Below are 25,428 nucleotides of genomic sequence, written 5' to 3' on the forward strand. Positions count from 1 at the left end.
GTTCAAGATTTTTGTTTTTCTCCTCACACTAGATCACACCACTCTAAGCATTAGAGATTTATTACCTGTTTGAGATACTAAAATGTTTAGTTTTTTCAATAGATTATATAAGTATTCAGTATTCCTAAAAAAGCTAAATGGTATAGCATTGATTTTAAATGACATGTAATAATTGACATGCATGAAATAATTTTATTGGCTTGATTGCAATAAGACATCAGAGACTATATCATGCAGCATTGTTTGAAATAGCAAAATACTGGAAATAATCTGTGAGATTGAATAACTAATGGGGATATAAATAAGTCATATTCATATGATGGTATGTCATACAGAGAGTTCTAAAAGGAATAAACCATATCTATAGAATGTGAATCTAAAAAACACTGAGTAAAAAATGAAAGCTTTAAAATAAGACAATATGGTGTCTTTTTAGATATATACCCACAGAAATAACATTTACTCATTCACTTTTAGGGATGTGTGTGTGTTCAATACTGAAAAGATGCCCAGGGGTGCCTGGGTGGCTCAGTGGGTTAAAGCCTCTGCCTTTGGCTCAGGTCATGATCCCAGGGTCCTGGGATTAAGCCCCACATCGGGCTCTCTGCTCAGCAGGAAGTCTGCTTCCCCTCTCTCTGCCTGCCTTTCTGCCTACTTGTGATCTGTTTGTCAAATAAAATCTTTAAAAAAAAAAAAAAAAAGAAAAGATGCCCATTAATTCATCAGAATGGAATAGAATGAGACTAAGGGTGGTGTTTAAAAGGGACTTTGTTTTATAAGGAAGCTAGTATGACTCCCAAAAATGTTAATTTAGTTCTGAATGGTGAGGAATATAGATATATTTTTATATACTACTTTGTATCTTAAAAAATATTGCCTCAAAATAAAAAAGCACCAATCTTGATTTTAAAATCCTCTACTGGAGAAAATTCAGCACAGGGCTAGTAGGTATTATCTTCTGTCTCATTGAATGTATTCCAAAAGATAGCCTTTACTTACTAGCAATTATTTAAAATTTTTAATTGTAAAGTTTTAAGTTGAAATTCCTTTGTACTATTACATTTTAAAGATGGAATCAAGGGGGAGGGATGTCCATCCATTTAATTTTTTTCCTATCATGACCTATAAAACTTTAATTTAAAAACTACAGAAACTAAAGTATCCTTTTCTGTAAACCTACTTATTTGTAGGTGACCCGCCTCCATACATTGATGGCATTCGAATTAACAGCCCTCATTATTTGACTAAGATAAAGCTGACCACACCTGGGACCCATACCTTTACATTAGTGGTTTCTCAGTATGAAAAGCAGAATACAATCCATTATACTGTCCGGGTGAGTAAACCAACATACAATGACAGAACACAATAATTTCAAGTACATAATGTGCTCTGCTTCTTAGTGGGATTAGCTATAGAAAAAATGTATTTCTGAAAATTGTCTATAAATTTTTGTGTATATGTGCTTATATTAATTCAGCATTAAATTACGATGCTTCCCAGAGAAAGTAATGCTTTTGAAAAGTAATATTTTTATTTTGAATGACATATTGAGTGAACATTTTAGTTTTCAGAATAATAGTTTGGTCCTGAGGTAATGTGATACATTGAACTAATAAATTCTATCTCAGAACAAGCAGTTAAGAACTCCTTTATCCTATGTAATACTTTAATTGACTTAAAAAACACAACTTTGAACTCTGTGAAAGGAAATCAGTTGCCTGTGAACATATTGCCCTCTTACAGCTTGGCCGGTTAGTTGGTTCGTTGGGGTGGAAGAAGGTTATTGTAATTTTGTTCTGCATAGGTTTTTTTCCCCATACATCAGTAAGGGAGCTCAACTTGAATAGATTTTTAGTGATGAAAAGGACATCGGGTGGCTGCATCTACCCACCTTTTTTCTTCAGATGCAGAAACCAAGGCCTAGGGACATTGTCCTGAGTCACACAGGAGCAGAGAAAGCCAGAACAAGATCCCTAGCTGCTCAATTCCCAGTTCATTAAGCCTGTGTACAGATTAATTACTTTTATGTATACCAACTGATTTTTCAGTCTTCTAGTATATTCTTTATCACTATGGAGTTTTTATAAGCATAAACTTTATCAATACAATAAATTTTGTTTAAAATCTAGGTATATTCAGCCTGCAGCTTTACTTTTTCAAAGATTCCTTCACCGTACACCTTATCAAAACAGGTAAGAATTCTTTCTCTGGGTCATAATATCAGAGAACGCTTAGAATTCCCTGGTCTTTTTCTCCTTTTCTCATTTTATTCACATTTAAGAATTTCTTACAAAATAAAAACATTCTGGACTTGACAGTAATACAAGGGAAATGTAAGTGGCCTCCAGTCTGGGTTGGAATACAGGATCTTCAGTGAACAATATTTAGTGATTCTGTGAAAAGAAAAAAGGCTCAAAGAGAAAAGATTATGCAGACTTTGGTCATTAGAGAAGGATTCATCATGTAGATGAACCTTTATTTTATATTTATTTATAAGATCTATTTCAGAGAGAGTGCACAAGCATGAGTTGGGGGAGGGACAAGGGGAGTAGTCTCCCTGCTGAGCAGGGAGCCTGCCACAGAGCTCCATCCCAGAACCCTAGCATCACGACCCAAACTGAAAGCAGATGTTTAACGACCAAGCCACCCAGGTGTCCATAAATGAACCTTGAAGGTAGAATTTGAGACTGGTTTTGCAGGGTGTGCTAGATGTCATCTGTAGAGGAAGATTTGAGGGAGAATTCTTGGCTCCCTTATCAAATATTAATTGACCATACATGCTTGGGTTTATTTCCAGGCTCTTTATTCTGTTGGCCTATATGTGGTTTTTATACTGTCAGTACTGTATTGTTTTAATGACCATAGCTTTATAGTACAGCTTGAAATCAGGAAGTGTGTTATCTCCTGCTTTGTTCTTTCTCAGGATTTCTTTGGCTATTCAGGGTCTTGTGTGGTTCTGTGTAAATGTTAAGAGTGTTTTTTGTGTGGGGCACCTGGTTGGCTCAGTGGGTTAAACCCTCTGCCTTCGGCTCAGGTCATGATCCCAGGGTCCTGGGATCAAGCCCCACATCGGGCTCTGCTCAGCGGGGAGCCTGCTTCCCCCTCCCTCTCTCTGTCTGCCTCTCTGCCTACTTGTGATCTCTTGTCAAATAAATAAAATTTAAAAAAAAAAAAAAAACTTTAAAAAAAAGTGGTTTTTGTGTTTAAAAAAAGTCATTGGAGTCCTCTGATAGGGATTGGATTGAATTTATAGATAACTTTTGGTGTATTGACATTTTAACAATATTAACTCTTTCAGTCTATGAACATAGGATATCTTTCCATTTATTGTTTTATTTTCAATTTCTTTGATTAATGTTTAATAGTAGTTTTCAGATGATCGCTCTTTTATCTCCTTAAATTTATTCCTAAGTATCTTATTGTTTTTGTTATTATGAGATTGATTTATTTTCAGAAACTTCATTGTTAACATAGAAATGCTACTGATTTCTGTATGTTAATTTTGTATCTTATAGCTTTACTGAATTTGTTGATTAGATCTAACAGTCTTTTGTTTGCATCTTTAGGTTTTTCTATATATAAAATCATGTCATCTGCAAATAGAGACAATTTTATTTTTCCTTTCCAGTTTGCTACATTTTCTTTTTCTTGTCTGATTACACTAGCTAGGACTTCCAGAATATGTTGAATAGGAGTGGTAAGAGTGGACATTCTTGTCTTGTTCCTGATCTTAGAGGAGAGAGGCATTCACTTTTCATCATTGTGTATGTTAATTATAAGCTTGTTGTATGTGTCCTTTACTATGTTGAGATATGTTCCTTCTATTCCACATTTCTTAGGAAAGCGTTTCTACCATGAATGGATGTTGAATTTTGTCAGGTGCTTTTTCTGTGTCTGTTGAGATGATTATAAGATTCTTCCATTCTGTCTATTGTGACTTACCGCATTGAACTGATTAGCTGTGTTGAACCATCCTTGCATCCCTGGGGATTGTGTGTTTTCATCTAGTTCATTAAGCTTCCTTAAGGATTATTCTGCATTCTTTGTGTTACAGTTCATAGATCTCCATTTTTTAGGGTTATTGGAGCATTGTTCATTTTTTTGGATGATGTCCCATTTACCTGATTTTTTGTGATCCTTCATTTTTAGGTTTATAAATCTGCACATTTGAGTGATTAGGCTGACTTTCCAGCTTTGCTATGGCAGGACTTTTTCCACCAGTTAGCTTAGTTTGGGTTTCTGGCTGTCTGCTGGTATTGTCCTTGGGCACACTGGGCCTACCATGATGGTCTGTTTTTGGGCAAGGCCGCTGTTAGGACTCTGAGGATGGGAATGGTGGTTGTGCCATGAGCTGAGAACAGTTGGGTAGGACTACTGGCTTGGTCCTACCCAAATGAGGCTGTGTGGAACAGGCTCCACAGTTGCTTAGATTCTCTGGTCGGACTTACTACAAAGTCAGGACATGATACTATAATCAGTAGTAGATGGGGCTATGAATTAGTTTCCCTGCTTTGGTAGGGCAACAGGACAGGACCCAGGGGTTGTGAATATCTTTGTAAGGGGACCTGTACTGAATTCCCTAGTCAGGTGAGGCCACCACTTCTGCTCTGCAGACAGGGCAAACCCACAAGCTGTGCTTTTTGTTCAAGCGCCACTATGAAAGGGCTGTTGGGTTATGCAGTTCTCCGTGTCCACTGGTTCAGTTCCCTGGTCAGAGAGACTGAAGGCTATATTCGGTGATGAGCAGGCCTACAAATCAGATTTCCTGCCTGGGCTCAGCAGGAGAAGCATCTCTTTGTTATCTTGACATAAGCCCACCTACACCCCAAGCTGTAACCAGACAGGGCCACTGGCTTTGCTCCGTGAACTCTTGGTTCTGCCTACTCTTGGCCACTGGAATGCACAGCATCCAGTAGTTGTCACCAGCCCTTCTGGTCAGATGGAGCTGGAAGGCAGTGTCTACAGCAGTTGGGGCTGTGACTCAGCTCCTTGCCTGATGTGGGCAATCCAGGCTGTAAGGCCAGCAATACCATTTGGCTTTCCAAATCAGGCAGATCTGCACCCTGCCAAGCTCCTGGGTGGAAGCATACCCCTGACTTGGTTCTGCAATTACTACTTGGGCGCCGCAGGTATGAATTCAGCCTGCTGAGGTCCCCGTGCTGGTTGTTGCAAGCTCCACTCTCTTCTTTGTTGCAGTTTCTCCTGTAATCCTTACGGTGAGAGATCAAGTAGGGGCTTTTGTAAAGCAAGTCACAATTCTTAGGGGAAGCTTGTTGTTCATTGAAGAATCAGAAGCTCTGGGGAGACATCACCACCTGGTGCTGGCCTGCAGACGGTGCAGTCAACATGTAGCTGCTTCTCTTGTCCTTCTAATGTTACCTGTCTTGGGCTCTGTGGTGCAGGCGGGTGCTTCTGCCTCACATCCATGTTCAGGAATTTCTCAGTGCTATCCTCTTCTGGAATAGCTGTTAGTTGTCCCTGTGAACGGGAGCAAAGCAGGAGGAACCTTTGTTGCCATCTTGGTGACACCATTCCCTTTTTGAAGTCCTTAAAGTAGAATTGGAGAATGGGAAGTTTTGCTAATACAAAAACTTTGTTTTATTAAAGATTAATGGAAAGTGGAGTGGCCAGAGTGCTGGAGGATGTGGAAATTTCCAAGAAACTCACAGAAATAACCCCATCTACCAATTCCATATAGAAAAGACCGGGCCATTACTGATTGAGCTAAGAGGACCAAGGTTTGTGATTAAGTAACTTTCTTAAGTTAATATCATATTAAAAATGAGTTTAATGGAACAGAATAGGGTTTTGAAACAGACCTAGGCATATATAGGCACTTGATTAGTGAAAAAGATGGCATTGCAGAGGAGCAGGGGAAGGATAGGCTGTTGAATAAATGTGCTGGGATAGTTGGAGTATTCATGTGCCAAAAAGGTAATTAGACCACTTTCTCACATCAGATCTAAAAATCTATTGCAGTTGGGCTACTAATAAAGGAGATATTTTAATGACTTCAGGATCAAGAAAAAGTTAAGACACAAAGAGCACATAGAAGGATTTGTAAATACTCTACACTAGTTATTTAAAAAAGAGTCCACAGTTTAAAAAATGAAAGCTTGGACAGGCATGTCATAAGGGGAACAATCCAAAATGGCTGATAAGCCGTTGTAAGAGCCAAACATTTGTAACAACCCAAGTGTTCATCAGTAGCATTGAAGATTATAAAATAGAGCGCTGCATAACACTGAAAATAAATTACAGCTACCCAACATGATGGATAAGTCTTAAAAACAATGCCGAGGAGAAGCCATACATAATAGAACATCAACTGTATGATTCCACTTAAGTGAGGAGCAAGCAAAACGAAACTACTATTTAAAGATGCGTGCTTAGGTTGTCAGACTATATAAAAGCAAGAAAGTAGGGAAGGGGGTTGTGAAATAGGTGAAGGAGATTAAGAGGTACAAACTTCCAGTATAAAATAAGTCAGAAGGATGAAAAGTACAACAGAGAATATAGTCAATAATACTGTTGCACCGTACGGTGAGTGCACCCACTGTGGTGAGCATAACATACAGAACTTGTATCACTGTTGTACTCTGAAACTAACATATGTCAACATACTCTTAAAGGCAAGACATTGTTAAATGTTAACTCTGTGGGGACAGGAGCTGTAATGAGAAAGGCATGTATAGGGACTTCCACGGTGCTGAAAGTTGTGTTGATCTGGGTGGTGATGACCTATGTGTTCACTTTATGTGTTATGTAGGCTGTATGTTGTGTGTACATTGTGTTCTATTTCTCAACTTAAAAAGGTTTAAAAAACAATAAAAATAACTAAGTAAAATTAGCCTGAATTTTGCCTCTTTACAAACACTAATCTTTTATATACGGTTAAGCTAGTTTTGTACAGTTTGGTAGGTGAAATAAGGTATCTAGTTGTTGCTCATTTTGTATTCAATTCGTAGATTGAAGTAAAAGGATTTGACATAAAAGTGTTTGACAGTATCTTTTGCTTTCCCTATTCATGTCTTTTGCCCATTTTTCTCTTGGAATTGTCATGGTTTTCTTAACTTTAGGCACGTATCACATATTTGCAAGTATTTTTCCCAGATCATTTTTTTTTTTACATAGAGAAAATTTTCTTTTTAAAGTAATCAGATGTCTTTTCAGGTTTATTTTGCTATGGGCAGGAAATCTCACCCCAGTATCAGATTTGTACCATATTTTTTTCTAGGTCTTTTGTGGTTTGCTTTTTACATCTAGATGGAATGTATTTTTATATTTGGTGTGAATACAGTGTCAGTTCTTTTTCCTAAATTTGTCACCTCCTCACCATCTAAATAATCCTCCTTTTCCCTACTGATTTGGAATGTCATGTCTACCATATGCTAATTACTTCTGTAAATTCAGATTTCAGGCTCTGTCCTTTTTTTCTGCAAAGATCGTATTTTATCATTTAAATTTGACAGTATTCTCCGAGAGCCTGTGGTAAAAATACTATTTCTTCTAAAGTAAGTTTAATACTAATCTTCATGGCTTCAATTTAAAAATATGATTATAAATCAATATAAAAATATAAATGGCATCTTGTATAATTAAGAATAAAAATAGTATATGCATGTGTTCCAGAGTGGTTTCCACCTCCTAAAGCTTTAGAAAGTATATACTCAGTTCAATAGTATATCTGCACTTTAGTTATTTTTAGGTATGTATTTGAGACTACTTAATAACAACAGTAATTGTTTCTTTTTATTGCCAGGCAATATAGTGTTGGATTTGAGGTTGTAACAGTGTCTGTGGTGGGAGATCCTGGTCCCCATGGCTTTCAGAGGAAGTCTAGTGGTGACTATAGGTAATGTTTACATTTTGACTGCATCTAATTTATACTTTACTCTTTGTGGCATCATCTTCTGTAAACTTTGTTCTCATTTCCCTGCATATAGGTGTGGGTTTTGCTACCTGGAATTAGAAAATATACCTGCGGGGATCTACAATATCATTCCTAGTACTTTTTTGCCTAAACAAGAAGGACCTTTTTTCTTGGACTTCAATAGTATTATCCCGATCAAGACAACGCAACTTCAGTGATGCAGCTTTCAGCTTTACTGGATTTTATACTTACCAAATCAGCTCTTCAAATGAGGACAGAAATCCTCAGGACACCAAACAATCAGAACAGAATTAAATCTCTCAAAATGTTACAGTGGGATCTGGTGCTGCTCAAGTCAGAGTGTTTAGAATTGTATATAGTCAGAATTACCCTAAATCACTCAGAAGTACTATTTACCTGGTTTTATGTGTATAAGGACTTGGTTTGCATTGAGGGGCCCCATTGTATAAACCAGACTGTGGAGGATTAAAGTTTAGGCTCAGTCAGCACTGTATGGTGCCTTTACTAGAAGAGAATAGAGACCGGATAAGGGACATGACTTACCCACTCAACTGGGTGGAACAGTAGGCTGGAATAATATTCTGAAATACTTATATTTGTCTTTTGGCAGAGCATGTTGTAAGTTAAACTTGCTTGTGTTGTGACTCTACATCTTGGGCAGCTAATTACCAAATGAATCACGTTACCATAACAGATTTTGTGTTACGATTTTTAATGTTTGTTGCCCAGATGTTATGAAAGAATAAAGCTTTAAGAAATATTTTAACTTAGTTTATAATGAAGGTGGTTGAACTTAGGTACCTGTCTCCCATTAACTCATGTAAGGAGAGCTGAGATATATTCATTATTGCATTTCTTACTTTTACCAGGCTAAATGAAGGTAGTAATCTGAGACACTGAAGACATTACAATTTAGTTTGTATAGTCTTTTAAAAATTGCTCTTATGGTAACACTGAAAAAAAATACGATTGAAAATTTAATATATGGTAATTGGGGTTGTATTTGGAAAAGCTGCCAAGATACTAATGCCATGTATAAATTCCCAGTTTACATAGAAATCCTTGAGAGCAGAATGATGCTCAAGATTTTAAACATCTGAAAATAAGGTGGAATTTTTCGTCGTCTCTACTTTATAACTATCACCAGTTATTTTGTATTTCTGCTACCTTGATTTGAAATAAAATCTTTATACTTATGGAAACTGCATAGTTTAACCTAGAGAGATTATTAAAAGGCTTCATCTAGTACATTCCATCTAAAAGAACTCATTATTTACATGACCATTCAGGCTTCAGCAAATCTGTTTTCATATTCAGGACAGTGATTCCACTTTGGTAAATACTTTGAATTTTAGATGGATTCATTTTGTGGCCCTTTAAAGAAAAATTTAAACACATAATTGGAACATTTTATGTTAAAGATATTTGTACAGGATGCAAACAAATAAGACCTAATTCCTACCCTCAAAAACCAAATGGAGACCTACATATACCGGTTTAATCTAATATTGAATTGTTATAATAGAGCTCCAGATACGGCGCTACAGATAGGGAAAAAAAACAGCCTGAATGTCAACCCGATGCACATTAGAATCACCTGGGGGAACTTTTAAAAGTTCGGTACCTCAGGCATACCCCAAATGATCTCAGGCTCTAAGACCGGCGAACAGCCGCCTTCTTGAAGCTTCCTGGGAGACTGCAGTGCAGCAGAGGTTGGGAAGCACTCTGACATAATCACCTTGTCTTCATTCTCCTAAAGCTGCATTCTCCTTACTGTGCTTTAGTCACAGCAGAATTCTAACTCAAACCTTCATAATTGGGGCTTAAATTATTAGGATCCAGGACCTTAACCGGAAGTTAGAACAGATGTCCACTGCATTCCATGCTCTTCCTTGTGGCAAGAAGGTTGCCTAGAATGGAAGATTTAGGCAACATCAGGGTTTCTTATTGGAAGACACACAAAAGTAAACATTTTCTTAAACTGTTTTTTATTACACTCAAATTAAGACAGGTACAAAATAACCTTGTAATTAGGATACTGTATCAGTCATTAAAAAAGAAAACAGTACAGTATGAAGAGATTTACAAATGACTAAAATATACAAGCTGTGTCAGAACAGACAACTTGAAATGGGTTTGCTTTTCTTTTAGAAATGCTAAAGTTGTCTTAACAAAAAAAGGACAAAAAATACAGTGCTCTAAATATGTGTAACCATGAAAACATTAAAGGAAAGCAATCTTAACATGTACTACTATTAGCATAACAGACTTCATTGCTTCTATTTAACAGCCTGTGCCAACACATGCCTACTCCCTTTCCTAGCTTAAGGAACAATTCCCTCTAAGAAATACTAATGCAGCATAACCCTTAAATAATTTTATTTTTAAAGTCACAACCTACAGAGAAATTGACACTTTGTCAATCTAGATATAACAATGGCAACCATTCTTCACATGCACTTCTCTTAAGTCCCATGGCTGGTGGGATAAGGTTTATGCTACAGACTCTCCTCCCCAACAGCCACAAATTGCCTTCTATGGTATGTCCCTGCTACCCTCCGTCCCTCCCATCCCCACGTTGGCATTCACCTTTCCCACCCCAAAAAGTGCAGTTCATGGTGTAACGTTTATAGAAAATGGTTCTAATGGGTATACCAGCACATAGGCTTTTTTAAAAAGCCCTGAATACCAGAGATGATGAAAATTGTGTTCTTGGGTTTTGTTTTTTTTTTAAGCCTTCGCTGGCCCAGAAAGGTGTGTTCTGAATATTTGAGTTTGTTCTTGTTTTGTTTTTTTGTTTTTTGTTTTCATTTTGATCCCCTGGGATATAAAGGAGACACCATCTCCATTTTCCCAAATTGAGGGTAAAAGAAGGGAAAGAGAAGCAAGCTGTTGGCCCCAGTTTGGCTCAGCTTCCCAGCCCCTTTCCTGGCTTGGGTTCTTTCACAGGAACTAGTTATTGCTTCCATAACACTGTTACGGGTAATATTCCACAAAGGCTGTGACCCTAGTCACAGTCCACTGCAAGACGCCTCTGCTCTGAAAAACCAGCCCAAGAGCTCTCTCCCGGAAGAAAACTCTTCAGCCCTCAAGGTCACACCTTCATTAGTGCAGTTTAGAGTAAACGCTTAAGATTTGGCATATATTAAATGATTATTGGCACAATGTTCTCCATACAGTTTTGTGTATAAATACTGCTATGCACTTGGGCCAGGGCTTTGGATGGATCAGCCAATCTGCACCATTTTTATGTCAGCAATAATCGCGTCTCTTCCCTTCGAGCACTGGAGGGAGAGCTGTTTCATCCTGTTCTCCAAGGCCTGGCCCTCGCGGGCGGTGCTACTTTGGCTCTTGCCACTGCCGCTGCTGTTGCTGAGGCCTCGGTTGTTGTTGGCTTTGTCACTTGTTTTATTCTCTGCCCCTTCTGCCCTGTCTCCTAGAGAAAGGTAAAGGACATCAGGTGAGTACTGACAATTCCAGGAGTCGCCTGGGCCCAGGCCATTGCAGCCCTCCAGAATCTCCCAAAATTCCCCAGCTGTGCCTGTCACAGAGCCTTCTCCATCACGTGATGACAGACGGCTTTTATGGCTCAAGGCATTTTAGGTATTCCTTATCTTTAGAGAGGACTGGTCCCACCCTAACAGTGGGGAAACAGCTCGCTAGCACAGACTGTGAAGAGGACTGCTGGGGATCAAAGAACTCAGACCGCCGTTTTTAAGAATCATTGGGGAGCGGAGCCAGGACCCCCAGAACAGTGGCTGGCATCTCTGTGATCAAGACAGACGGCATGTTCCCAGAGGCCCGGTCACGCGGCCCTGGGGCTGCCGAGACCTGGCAAAGGTCTTGAACAGTGCGGAGTTCTGGCTGCCGAGGCAGTGCGTCATGTGGCCCAGGCACTACTGGTGAGAGGGCTGTAACTCACCTCGTTCCACCTCACACTCAGGGGAGGAGGCTCCACTGCACTCGCTGCGAGGGCCCAGTACCGGGAACATCATTCCAAACTCTGACAGAGACACGGGGCTGGGCAGATCCAGGCTGCCAGGCCTCACAGCTGCAGGGAACTGCTCAGGCATCTCGGATGGGCTTGTGGGCCCTGAACTAAAGCTGGATACTGACTGGGTTTCCGAGTCGTCTTCTGATACGAAGTTGCTGCAGCTGTCATCTTCAAAGGCCTCGGAGGCCACTAGGAGGAGAGAGGATACCGGTCAGAGTTTCTGACACGGAGCAACCTTGTTCCTTCAGCCCCTCCAGAAGTGTGCTCCCCTGGCCAGCAGCCAGACGCGGCCTTGGGACGGCAGAATCCCTGCCCTGTGTGCACCTGAGTAAAGGACTGACCCTCCCAAGTCTGTGTGGCCAGAGTGTCCAGCAACTTGAAGGGAAGCAGCTGGGCCCCATAGATATTCCATGTCCTTACGATAACTTTCTAACTCCTGCTCTGGAAAGTCAGTGTTGACTACCTAAAGGGTGAGGATAAATCAGCCCAGATCAGGGGCGTTTCTCCACCCCAGATCCGCAAGTACAGAGGAAGAGAGTGGCCCTTTGGGATGCTCGCCAAACAAAGCTAGTAAGATGTGACAGCTGCTTCCGTGTAGCAGAAGGAGCTGCGAGAACAAACAGTCCTGTGTGGAGTATCTGCTGGGATCCTGTGATCTCCAGATCGCATAAAACTTCCCATCGCATGTAAGACACACCATTTGCTGCAAAAGGACAAAATTCCTTTACAGCGCTCTTAGCTTGTGCCTTACTCATTTTGTAAATCAGAATAACCAAGGCCCAGACGACAGGCCATTCTTGTGATCTGAAAGCCACTTTCACCTTTCTTTTCCCTTCAGCCTGCACATAAGCCTGCTTATTAGACCTTTCCTATTCTACTCTCCCTCCCTCATCTTTAAAATCATGGTAGCATCCCCTAGAGGACTACCATCAGTGAAAAGTACTGTAATACTGAGGACAGAAAATGGGCTTGTGTTTGAATTAAGATCCTGTCTCCCTTGCTGTGTAGCCTTGGTCAGGTTACTTAACCTCTCTGAGCTTCATGTTCCTTTCCATGTGAGAGGCTGGATATTAAAGTACCTCACACATTACTGACGATCAAATTTTAGTTTCCTTTCCTTTGGGCCTGGTACTTAAACATTTGTTGACCGAATTTCAAAACCCTGGAGGAAGGACCTTGGGAGAGGACCAACAGGGATTATTCCACAGGAAAGAAAGGAAGTGTACAAAGACAGTGCTGAAAAAGTTTTCTTGATTAGCCTAAAGGGAAAATGACCATGAGAAAAACTCAAAATGGATTAAAGACCTAAATGTGAGACCTGGAACCATAAAAATCCTAGAAGAGAGCACAAGCAGTAATTCAGTGACATCGGTCATAGCAACATTTTTTGAGACAGGTCTCATGAGGCAAAGAAAACCAAAGCAATAAACTAATGGGACTACATCAAAATAAAAAGCTTCTGCCCAGTGAAGGAAATATCAAAACTAAAAGGCAACCTACAGAATGGGAGAAGATATTTACAAATGACATATCTAATTAAGAGTATCCAAAAATATATAAAGAATTTATACAAGTCAACACAAAAATAAATAATCCAATTAAAAATGGGTCAAAGACATGCACAGACATGTCTCCAAAGAAGACATAACATATGACCAACAGACACATGAAAAGTTGCTAAACATCGCTCATCATCAGGGACATGCAAATCAAAACCACAATGAAATACCACCTTACACCTGTCAGAATGCCTAAAATCAAAAACAGTAGAAAAAACAGGTGTTGGCAAGAATGTGGGAAAAAAAAGGAACCCTTGTGCCCTGTTGGTGGGGATGCAAATTGGTGCAGCCACTGTGGAAAACAGTATGGAGGTTTCTCAAAAAATTAAAAGAACTACCCTATGATCCAGAAGTTCCACTACTGGGTATTTACTGCCCAGAAATACAAAAAAACACTAATTCAAAGGGACACATGCACTCCTATGTTTATAGCAGCATTATCTACAACAGTCAAGATATGGAAGCAACCCAGTGTCCATGGATGGACGAATGGATAAAGAAGATGTCTCTCTCTCTCTCTCTCTCTCTCTCTCTCTCTCTCTCACACACACACACACAGAGAGAGGAGTATTACTCAGCCATCAAAAAGAATGGAATCTTGCATTGGCAATAATGTGGATAGAGCTAAAAAGAGTTTTATGCTAAGAGAAGTAAGTTGGAGAAAGACAAATAGCATGATTTCACTCATGTGAAATTTAAGAAACAAATGAGCAAAGGAAAAAAAACCCAAAAACAAGAAACACACTTAGCTACAGAGAACTGATGGTTACCAGAGGGGAAGGGAGTGGGGGGATGAAGGAAATAGGAGATGGGAATTAAAGAGTATCATTTTACTTTTTTCCTCATGATAAAGGGGGAGCAGCACAGCAAACATGTACCAGTTTCCCAACAGGTGGCCTTGGGAAAAAAGGTGTCTATAGTTAGACACCAATGAGAATCACCATTTTCAGACTTCTGGGTGCCTGCCATTATTTCATCTAATTCCAGCCTCCCCTCTACACAGTGGGTACTAGGCACTCATACTCCCTACTTTACAGCTGAAAAAACAGAGTTGAGCCCTTGTCCACATCATGTACTAGGAGGACCCAGGATTTGAATAAAATCTGTGCACACAGTCCCTATTCAGAGGCAACTCTCCCTTCCTGCCCTGAATGTTCTCATATGTACTCTGAACATCAGGGTTAAAGTGTAACATTTTCCAAACTCATCCACCGCAGAACCCTGACTCTGAGGAACATTCAGTAGCACCTTGATAAATACAGCATTCCACAAAATGTGGGAAGCCACAAGAAATCACCACCTTTCTGGCCTGCCCAGCTCTGAGACGCTTCCATGATGGCGAGACAGCCCTGGAAGCAGATCACACAAGCTGCGTCATCTCCCACTTGCACACGAGCCCCCAGAACTCACCAGAAACAGCATCCGGCTCAGGCTTGCTCCCTGACAGGTCCTCCACAGACGTGCTGCTGCCCTCAGCCCCCACGCCACAGCCCCGAGGCCCCATGGCACTGGAGCGCCGCCGCTCGTGGATCTCGTCTGAGATCATCTCCAGGTTCTTCAGGGCCGTCTTGTACTCGCCTTTCGCCAGGGCCAGTTTGGCCTGCAGGTCATCCACAGTCTTCTTCAGTTGCTGGTCAAGAGAACAGGAGGCCCAGTAAGTGGAGGCAGCCCCTACTGGCCTTGCAAGGCTTCTGAATAACAAGTTCAAGCAATTTCTGCCCTTCTCTCCACTCCAAAGACTTCCCCAAGACATGAGTGATGGCCTGATTTCTCTTACCAGCTATCCACACAAGAGATCCACACTCCCAGCCCCAACTCCTATCCGGGTGACAAACTCACACTAATAACCAAACACTACCGTTGGCAGGATAAACCCCATCAGAGAAAGAATGGGTGTCAAACTCACACACAAGTCCCACTTTCTAGACATTTGGTCCCTTGTACTGTGGTTCTCAAACTTAAGGGTGCATCAGAACCCCCTGGAGGCCTTTTGAAAATACAGATGGCTGGGCTCACACCTGCAGTTTCTTTCTTTCTTTTTTTTTTTTTTTTAAAGATTTTATTTATTTATTTGAAAGACAGAGATCACAAGTAGGCAGAGAGACAGGCAGAGAGAGAGGAGGAAGCAGGCTCACCGCTGAGCAGAGAACCCGATACGGGGCTTGATCCCAGGATCCTGGGATCATGACCTGAGCCGAAGGCAGAGGCTTAACCCACTGAGCCACCCAGGTGCCCCACACCTGCAGTTTCTAATTCAGTAGATCTGCACGGGGTGGGGCTTGGGAAATCTGCACTTCCTAGGTGAAACTGATGCTGGTCCCAGCAGCCCCCGAGAACCACTGCCCTGGTACAGTGCGGAAAGCGGCTAAATGGCACACTGAGAGACGGCAGACACTGTTGAGGACCCACCAAGACCACTCTGAGGCCTGAAAACTCAGTAAAGAATGTGCTTCTCTCTCCATTCTCCTCTTGTAGCAAATAGACCATGTGAAGGCCCGCTGCCACATAAAGTGGAACTTCGCAGAAAAATCCCATCGACAACAAAGCCAAAGAAGGCTATACGTACCTCAAGCTGCACGTAGTACTTTGCCTTGAGTTCAAAATAGGGCCTGGGAAGACACAAGGAAGAACTGTAAGGGTGACAGAACACAATGACCCCAGTGGCCACCAGAGGGCATACCCGGGGCACTAGCTAAGGCCAGCAGGCCATCCGTCCAGGATGTAAACGCCAACCACTCTATGAGATGAAGAGGATACTTGTGCCTCTGGAGCCTGATGGATACCGGCGCCAGTCAGAGCTGAGCTGACAGAAGGCCCAACTCAAGATCGTGGAACCCACACACGTGAACACTTAATTCCTTGTACCCTGGTTCACTTTCCTCCCTGGGGGGCTATTCAAGGCCATACAGGGTGTGCCCAGCAGCCAAGGCAGCCTGGATCCCCTTCTCCTAAGGAGGAGATTGGCCCCCTCAAGACTAAAGAACAGATGAGGAGGAGGAGCTGCCTCAGCACGCACCCTCCTCTACTGGGGTCACCCAGGGAGGAGAGAAGCACCATTCACCCATCGCCGAAAGCACGGGGGCTCAGACTGGTCCTCCTGGATTCTGCCCAGGACCAGAGGCATCAGTCTGCAGACCCAGCCCGCTCATGGGCAAGAGGGAGGACAAATGCTAACATTCTACTGGTCTCCACGTTCTGGGCCAGTCAAAAGACCCTGGCTCTTTTTAGGAACTTTAGTGTCGAGCATTAAGAAAAGACCAGTGCTTTATTCTTGGGCTGTTCACCTCTTGTGAAGCTCTTCAAAAGCGTGGAGGCCCAGCGACTGTGAATGAAGCAGGGGGCTTGTCCCCAAGATCATTACTGTATAAAAATATATAGCAATCACGAGTAAAGCTTGCAGAAGCCTCCATTACAACCAGTCTTGCACTGTCTCATTGGCTCTTGGTCCACAGAGAACGTGTACTGTGCACACAGCTCACGCCCATTATGCTGACAGAAGGACGCAGCTCATCCACACTGTCCACCACAGAGCCAAGGGCACCGAGTCTCCCAAAGCCCAGCCCCAGGTCCCAGCCAATGAGCCATGCGATGGTGTGCTTTTGAAATTCTTTTTTCTGTGTCTTCCAGGTCGGTCACAGCTGGAGCAGCACTTCCTGCCTTGGGGGGGGTTATGCAGAACTTGGGGGACTCTGAGGAGGCGGGTCCCTGACTGCATGGCACACAAAAGGTGGAGAAGATGCCTGAGAGGAGGACAATCACCCAGGGCCCCAGCGTCCCACACGCCCAGACTCACTTGGACTTGTTGATGGCTCTCTTGAGCTTCTTCTCCAGCTGCCGCATACGGCCCATGGCCGCGTTGTACCTGGCCGCCGTCTCCTTGTGTACCAGCTCACTCCTTGTCTTGGTCTGCTCCGCCTCCATGACCTTCAAACGACAGCAGATGTCAGCCTGGCCAGACAGTCTTTTGTTGGGGTATTTCCTATGTCATTTTTAAAAATACTCTGAGGAGGGGCGCCTGGGTGGCTCAGTTGGTTAAGCGACTGCCTTTGGCTCAGGTCATGATCCTGGAGTCCTGGGATGAGTCCCGCATCAGGCTCCCAGCTCCATGGGGAGTCTGCTTCTCCCTCTGACCTTCTCCCCTCTCATGCTCTCTATCTCTCTCTCTCTCTCTCTCTCAAATAAATAAAGAAGATCTTTAAAAAATAAAGTAAAATAAAATAAAATAAAATAAAAATACTCTGAGGAAATCAGTGGACAGATGAAGAATAAACTAAATTCCAAACAGAAGAGGATGCTCTTCTCTGTGAACCTGCTTCAGAAAAGTGTGGCTGTGGCCATGCCTGGGAAAGAAAACGAGGAAAAGCAAAAATCAGAGAAGAATGAAATATTCTCTGATTGAATCGATGTCCACTTCCTCCTGCTCAGCCCTCCTGCCACGAAGCGGCCCCCGTGGGCTCCTTGGCTCCTGCCCTGGCACAGGGGCTGACGGGCACACAAATGGGCCAAGAGCCCCAGCAGGGACATCGAGGAATGGGGAGATCTCGCGCAGCCAGACCTGACCACATCGGAATGGCAAGGCAATCCCCACATCAGCTTGTTGGCCCATTCCCAGATATTCCTGCATTAGCCAGGGTGGGGGCAGGGGGTCACAAAAGAATCCAGGATCCAGAAGGGGCAAACTTTCCATTTAAACACACGACTATCAAGTCACTCAGATCAGATTCTGAGGTTCACAGACACGCACGATCAGGAGACCTGTCAGTGTTCTGGCAGGAAATTCTGGTGGGGACATTTCGTTGAGCCTGTTGATAAAAATTAGTTTATATTACCAGCAATTGGGCTGTCGATGGCCAAAAACAAGGCAGCTGAAAGGCACACTCCCTGACACATGGAAATGATGGTCCTTTCTTCTGTCACATAAAGAAAGCAGCAGAACAGGGGCACCTGGGTGGCTCAGTGGGTTAAAGCCTCTGCCTTCGGCTCAAGTCATGATCCCAGGGTCCTGGGATAGAGCCCTACATCGGGCTCTCTGCTCTGTGGGGAGCCTGCTTCCTCCTCTCTCTCTGCCTGCCTCTCTGATTACTTGTGACTTCTGTCTGTCAAATAAATAAATAAAATCTTAAAAAAAGAAAGAAAGAAAGAAAGAAAGCAGCAGAACAGGCCTGCCTTGAGGAGAGAGGAGGAAGGAGACGAATGTCGGTTTGGGCCAGGTAACCAGCTCACCAGTTCCTTCCCGTCTTGTAGTTACAGCTCACACACATGTTCTCAGATGAACTGGAGAGGCAGGGGCGAGGCTGGGCTAGCACCGGAGAGGAGCCCAGAGGGCCCCCAGCTCATGGGTCACTCCCTCCGACGCCAGCAGGACGATTTTGGGGAGGCCCCACCATGCCTTTAGTTTGGGGCGGCTGCTGCTTTCCCAACCCCCTCCAGTCAACAGCCAGTCGGACCTGAGAGAGCTTATTTCTGCACTGACTTGTAAGACGGATTTTTTTAAGTGTCAGGGAAAATGGTGAAAGACTCAAACGAGCATCAGAAACTGCCGGGTGACCTGGCTAGTGTGCCCTTCCCGGTCATCTTGGGCTTACGCTGTCTTGGAGCCATTTCACAACCCTGTACTGTACATGTCAGAACACAGGCAGTACGGCAGAGGGGTCTCAGCCTGGAAGTGAAGATGAGCTGCATCCCAGTGGAGAGGGGTTCCAGGACAGACTGCCCCGAAAATACTGACCCATTCTGCGTGCTTACAAATTCACGTCAGCATGCCTGACTCTCTCTGCATTTCAATTCTTCTTTGAAATAATCGCGTCTTACTGATTTCCTCTTTATTTAGGGAATTAAATAACATTTTGAATGTTTTACATTTATAGTTATCAGATATGCTTTTACCTTTTTAAGGTAAAAAGGCTTCGATGCTTGAGGTACTTTTAAACAACAGAATTAAAACTGTGTCAGAGAAGGGAGGTACGAGGGAACTGATCTAAGCTGGCGTGAGGTGATGTGCTTGCTAAAATGACTTCTCGGCCAAGCCCAAGGGGCTAAGAAACCCTCTCCCTCTGCTTCAAACATGAAAGATTTCACAATTTCAAAACAAAGTACACGAAAACCATCCCACACCTGGACACTTAGGGAAACAGCAGTAACTCTTCAGTTGTGTCTTAAATCTCAAGTATTAAGGATTTGCTGGTATGACCTTCCTGAAAACTCAAAACTCCAAGTTTATGAGACTGATGAAGCCTTCTATTGGTGGAAACTTGCATTATGATCAGATGTGATGCAGGGTTTCTCTTTAAGGAGTGGTATGAGAGCACTTTAAATAGACCTTTGCATAAAAAACTGGGATTCATGGCTATGGAGCAGGAAGAATCCCCACAAGCAGCAGGACCCACACCAGCTGCACACAGGCCCTCATCTCTCTCAGCCCCTACTCTGCAAAAAGAAGCCAGTCTGTCTGAAATTAAACACCCAGGAAGCTCCAAGCACTTGGCAGTATTGCCAGTGAAGACCCAGGAGGAGCTGCATATGTCATCGTCCCCCGCTTCACCCCTACCTGGCCACATCCGCGTCTCCCATCCCCATTTGCACCAACTCCCAGCTCTTGCAAGAAACCCCTCCAACCCCCAACTCCTCTTTCCGCCTCCAGGGAGAAAGTCACCAAGCCCGCCACTGTGGCTGCATGGTAACCAAGGAGCACTCCCCCCCACCCCGCCCATCTGAAGCCCAGCATCAGGCACAAGCAATGGCAGGAAAATGGGGGCATGGCAGCCCAGGACCGGGGGCTCTGTTAGGAAGGCCAAAGCCACAGAGAACACCAGCAAGTCACAGAAGAAAGCAACAAGGTAGTCCCTTAGCACCTCAAGGTAGCCCCAGGCTGGGCTGAGCAACCAGACACACGGCAGGGGAAACTCAGAACTGGGGTACACATTGCCATCGCCCTTGCCCTCCTCCAAGCCTGGTTTGATAGCTAGCTGGTCCAAACTCTGCAATGGCCTTTTCTCTTTACCCACCATCATTGTCACCTACAGTATGCACAGAGCACACTGGTGACCAAGCTGTGGGTGGCCAACCTCACGGGCATAGGTGTAGCCAGCAGTCGTGGCCGCCACTCTGGGCTGTCGGGAGGGCTTGACAGCAAAGGTGGCACGGGAGTGGGTTCTTCAGGGTGGGCGGCTGTGGGAACGACATGAAGGGGAGGAAGCATGGCGGGCTGAACTGGGCTTTATCAGCAGAGGTTGCAGCCCTTCCCTGCATCCACCCCTCAGGTCCCAGAGCCCCACCCACCACCCGCAGTGGGGTGAGCACGCAGGACTCAACAAAGGATAACGGGCAGGGCTCAGCTTCCCGCTGCCTCTCCTGGAGCTCGAGGGCTCCAGAGGGAGCTAACCGTCCAACAGGAAGAGAGTCTGGGACTCCGTCAGGATGGCCGAGATCCTTCTCCCCAGAGAGGGCCTGTCCTGAAGATGACCCGCCGGCCGTGTTCACTTCTGGGTGTGCCCACCTCAAGGTCTGTCCCAAGAGCCCAATGACTGACCCCCGGGCCAGGGCCCAGTGGCAAGGTTTGAGGCCTGCTTGACCTGAGCGTCCAGAAGCAGCACTGGAGGGGTCTACAAGTGGGCAGCAGGCCCTGGAGAAGGCATGCAGGCCAGCAGCTGCCTGTGCTCGGGATCCAGGGGAAGACAAAGGTCTTTACCTCTCCTCCTGGGTCAGGACAGAGAGAAATGTGTCTCCAGGAGTGCCAGCCCAGCCACCTCCTGAAACCCCAGGGCAGGTAGGCAGCTGGGTCCCAAAGGCCCCAGGGACCCTACCCACACCAGTGCACAGTAGATGCACACAGCAGATGCTCCAACAACCAGGCCCTCCTGCCTGGATACCACAGGCACTGACCAGGTGAGCTCACTGGACTGGCATAGGCTCCTGGCCGGGCCCCAGGCCACCAGCAGCACTGGTACTGGCCTGACTCCTCAGAGCCCTGGATTCCGGCTTTCCCAACTCCTCTGCGAACCCCAAGCCACTGCCCTCTGGCCCCGCCACCCTCAATGTCCCTGAGCTGAAATCAGGGCCCTCCTGTCCCCAGGGAAGGCAGTTTCCTGGTCTTCTCAGAAGCTTGGCCCCTGGTTCAGACTGTTCTCAGATTCTGCTGCAGAATCCGCTTTCTCTCTGCCATGCAGGAGGTGGGTGGTGCATACCCAGCGGTGTCAGGGAAGCTGGCCTCGACAGTTCATGTCTGCCACCGCAGCAGGCCTTGGATCCCCACAGCCAGGCAATGTCCACACCCCTGGACCTAGGGCGAGAGGCCGGCTCCATGCACCCCTTCCTTGCCAGAGGCCGCCTGCTACCTGTCTATGGCCAGGTAATGCCTCCCCATTCCTTCTTCCTCTCTCTGCTGTCCTCTGACGGGTAGCAGAAGAGCCCATTCCTCTCCCCTCAGATGCCTTGTCTCCTCTCCCGTCTGACAAAAAGCGATCACCTTCCCACAAAGGCTGCTTCAAAGCCAAAATAGTGGAGGCTGGAGGAGCCCCTGCTGCCAAAGCCCCCAAGTAGTGAGCAGCAGCGACCCCAGGCCCTGTGTCCCTTGAAGGCTACTCAAGTGCAGGCTCAGCCTGCTTGGCGCTGCCTCACCAGCTATGGCTTCTAACTCCCTCCTTGACCCTAGCACCGAGCAGAGAACTGTCACTTTGTCTCTATCTGTGGCATTACATGTGGCCTCACAGAGGACACTGGGACTCCTGACATTGCCTACGGTTTCCTAGGATGCTGGTGCCAGCCATGGCTTTAGGGTATGGCTGCCCAGCGTGACCATAAGAAGTCTGAAGGGAATGAAAGGGAGACACAGACAACCCCAGACAAGGAACAAGGGTAGGTCACTACACCATTCCTCCTCGGTGCCCGGGGGAGAGAATCACACAGCCCAATCCACTGCCGCTTCCTCAAGACAGCCCAGACCTTCCTGAGCTCTGGCTCTCTGACCAGACCGTTAAGCGTACGGTACTTTTTATGGAAGAAGAGGGTGAGATGAAGTTAGCTCCCTTCTTCTGAAGAAACGGGCTTCCTGGAGTATCCAGTGGTCAGACAAGGCAGGAGACACAGTCTGTACCCCTCCTTGTCTTCATCCCCATGAGGTTCGGGGAGCAGGCAACATGAGCCCCATTTGGGGAAATGCCAAATCCAGAGGAAGATCCACAGCCAAGCCCAAAAGGAGGGTCTGCACCATCCATCAGATTCAGTGTGCCCCCTTCTGAGTGAAGTTTCTCAGTAATGCAGGAACATGGTTGGGGAAGGCCCGGCCACCAGCTCTGTCTCTTGCTGGTGTCTGTTTCCAACCCTGCTTCTCCCTCAGGAGTTCAAGCCTATGCAACCATGAAGGAATCTGGGGAAGAGAACAGGAGCCCCAGGGTGGAAATCCTGCCTGTGAGTCAAATGCAGTGGTCCTCCCATTACCAAGAAACCTCCAGTGACCTCAGTGAGCGCACACTTCAGAGGACCCTCCCCAGGTCTTAGGAGCCTGGGTGACGTCAGGAGGCCCAGGACCATCTGGTACAGCCCCACAAATTGTGCACTGCCCAACCCCAAAAAGCATCACTCTCACAGAGGGTGGTATGAATGGTGCTCCCAGGAGTTGTACAGTGTGCAGGTCCTAGGGACACCTCTTCTTGACCAACCACTCACCATCCACACTAGGGCCCTGGGACTTACAAAACAGGTTTTAAAAAACAGTCATAGACATGTTTTGTTCCTTTTTAAAGAATAAAGAGTTTCTGAAATGATTTCTTAAGGCTGATTTAGATCTCCAGTTGGGGTGGAAAGAGGGCAAAAGGAAGAGCAGGTCTTTACCTAATTTCTTGGAAAGAGCTTTTTTTTTTTTTTTTTGGTCCTTTCCACATCTGTCAGACTGTGGCTTGTCAATTCCAGCTTCTACTCTGGTTTTTCACAGGCTGACCCAGAAAAGCTGTTCCTATTCCAGCCTGTGCTTGACTCTCTGAGCATCACATCCACTAGGGGGCAGGAGGCCCAAAGTCACAAGAGGCCAGGTTGGGGATCTGGGGCTTCAGGGGAAGGTGGTTCAAAGATGTGACTTGAAGTCATTTGTGTGTCAGGCTTTCTATTTAGGGAAGCACAGGCATGCTTTAATTACCAGATCCCCTAGGACTTGAGCCACTGTGGCAAGTGACACTGAAAAGGGAGAGGCTGCTGGCATGATTAACTCCTGACTTTTCTATTCTAGCCCCACAGGTGGCAAGACCCAGGGCGGTTGCAGCTCCCAATCCCCCTCTACATCGCCCCTCCATCTAAGGTCTTTGCTGGAGCTGCTGAAGCCACGTGTCAGCCCTACCACTCACCCTGCAGCAAATCAGCCTGGAGAAGTGGATAGGTATTCAAGAATATTCTGGGTGACTCCTAGAAAACCCAGTGGAGTTAGATAGAGGTAACAACTCCAGCTGAGCAAAGCAGCTGTCTCGATTCTGAGCAATGTGGTCAGAGAGCGGGTCATGGGAGCTGGTAAGAAGACAAACAATAATGGCATAAAACCTGGAGTCAAATCAGGGTAAAGATCACACAGGGCCCACTTCCGGTTCCCATGCTGGCTGCTGCATTCCCAGCCCGGCCCAAAGGCCAGACTTGAGTGCCTACTGGGTTCTGGCCTCATCTATCATGGTCCCTACCTTCACACACCCCAAGTCCAGGCCCCACGCAGTTTGGGGCTATTAATCAAAGTCTTCCACCTGGGATTCTAAACTCAGCCACTCCCCCTGGAACTTAGTGGGAACGGGCCCTAGAAAATAACATGCTCCCTCTGGGAAGCCCAGTCCACAGTCAAGTCCACAGTCAGGGACGATCTGAACCAGACTGACCTCAAGTGACGCAGGGAAGGAAGAGCTATACCCCTTACTTGGGGACTGTCACTCTGAGCGTGTGTGGCTTTGTACCATGCCAGCAGAGACCACACGGGGAGACAACCTGTGACTTTCAGGGAGCGTTTCTAGGCAACAAGTCTGGTGTCTGTCTCCTCTGCTTGGGGGAACCCCCAAGGGGAACCCTGGGGGACCCAGGGCTCATCAGGACCAGAGGGGCAGTGTGGATCACATGGATGAGGGGAAGTATTAAGGATGCTCCCATGAGGGGGAGGCCCCTGATGCCCACACGCGTGCAGACACGGACGCATGCTGGCAAACCAGGCAACCCTCCCCACCCCCTCCTGCAGGCGCCCGGCAGTGACTCATACCCTCTGGGTGGCGTGATTCAGCATCTCCTGCCAGGCTGAGTCGAACTGCCGCTTGTCATCCTCCAGCAGCCGCTGTTCAGCCAGGGAGATGGTTTCCTTAGCGGCACGGAGCACCTCGGTGGCCCTCTGGAAGTCCTGTGTGGCTTTCTGAGCCTCCAGCTGAGCCTGCACAAGAAAGAACCCTCATGAGGCCTCAGGAAATGGCAAAGGCCTCCTCTGGCCCACCACACCTTCCAAGAGATGAGCTTCCTGAGGGCTGGGACCTGCCCCGTCCATCTGTGCCTTTCCAAGTGGGAACAGCCCTGGTAGCCAGAGGGTCTAGTAAATGCCAGACAAGGAGACAGGTGCCAGGGAGGGAAGCAGAGGAGTCACAGGACCCAAGAGACCAGATAAACATACCAGCTCTTGGTCAGAGTTGAAGATGGCAAACCACAGGTATGGCCACCCATGGCCTTTCACAGAGCTCTCATGTGCTGGTGAGGTCAAGGAGGACAGATATGGTGGTCCCCAGTGCCATCCCTGCCTGGATCCATGGCCCAGTGCAATCAGGTCAGAACCAGAAGGGCCCCTGGAGATCACAAATCCAACAGCTTCATTCTACACGTGACTCCAAGAGACCCGGCCGGGCCACACAGAGAGGGCAAGAAGCCGAGCTGCGACCGGACACCAGGCACTGCAAAGTCCCACTATGTGCTGTCCCTCTGCCAGCCAGGCCCTCACACAATTCACACTCACTGACGGCGATCAGGAAGGACTTGAA

General features: G+C 45.6%; 2 protein-coding genes across 5 annotated transcripts in view; one reads left to right on the top strand and one right to left on the bottom strand.

Annotated features, from left to right (window-relative positions):
- Positions 1–9,145, top strand: part of CAPN7 (calpain 7) — a 41,903-nt gene extending 32,758 nt beyond the window's left edge. Inside the window, exons 17-21 of one of the 3 annotated variants that reach the window (XM_032869724.1) lie at positions 1,191–1,336; positions 2,133–2,195; positions 5,611–5,741; positions 7,766–7,858; positions 7,950–9,145. In XM_032869724.1, the coding sequence (XP_032725615.1) occupies positions 1,191–1,336; positions 2,133–2,195; positions 5,611–5,741; positions 7,766–7,858; positions 7,950–8,094 (578 nt within the window). In that variant the 3' untranslated portion in view covers positions 8,095–9,145. Of the gene's footprint in view, positions 1–1,190; positions 1,337–2,132; positions 2,196–5,610; positions 5,742–5,826; positions 6,425–7,765; positions 7,859–7,949 lie in introns of those variants that run through there. The other 2 variants (XM_032869727.1, XM_032869728.1) reach the window with 2 other exon arrangements.
- Positions 9,146–11,124: 1,979 nt separating this feature from the next.
- The window catches only part of SH3BP5 (SH3 domain binding protein 5), a 70,080-nt gene continuing 55,776 nt past the window's right edge, over positions 11,125–25,428 (bottom strand). For both annotated transcript variants that reach the window (XM_032869729.1, XM_032869730.1), the window contains 6 exons: positions 24,669–24,833; positions 17,244–17,374; positions 16,017–16,059; positions 14,861–15,080; positions 11,820–12,080; positions 11,125–11,333 (listed from right to left, as the gene is read on the bottom strand). In XM_032869729.1, the coding sequence (XP_032725620.1) occupies positions 11,125–11,333; positions 11,820–12,080; positions 14,861–15,080; positions 16,017–16,059; positions 17,244–17,374; positions 24,669–24,833 (1,029 nt within the window). The remainder of the gene's footprint in view (positions 11,334–11,819; positions 12,081–14,860; positions 15,081–16,016; positions 16,060–17,243; positions 17,375–24,668; positions 24,834–25,428) is intronic.

This window comes from Lontra canadensis, unplaced genomic scaffold, assembly GCF_010015895.1.
Source record: "Lontra canadensis isolate GAN:19392208 unplaced genomic scaffold, GSC_riverotter_1.0 scaffold38, whole genome shotgun sequence".
Lineage (NCBI taxonomy): Eukaryota > Metazoa > Chordata > Mammalia > Carnivora > Mustelidae > Lontra > Lontra canadensis.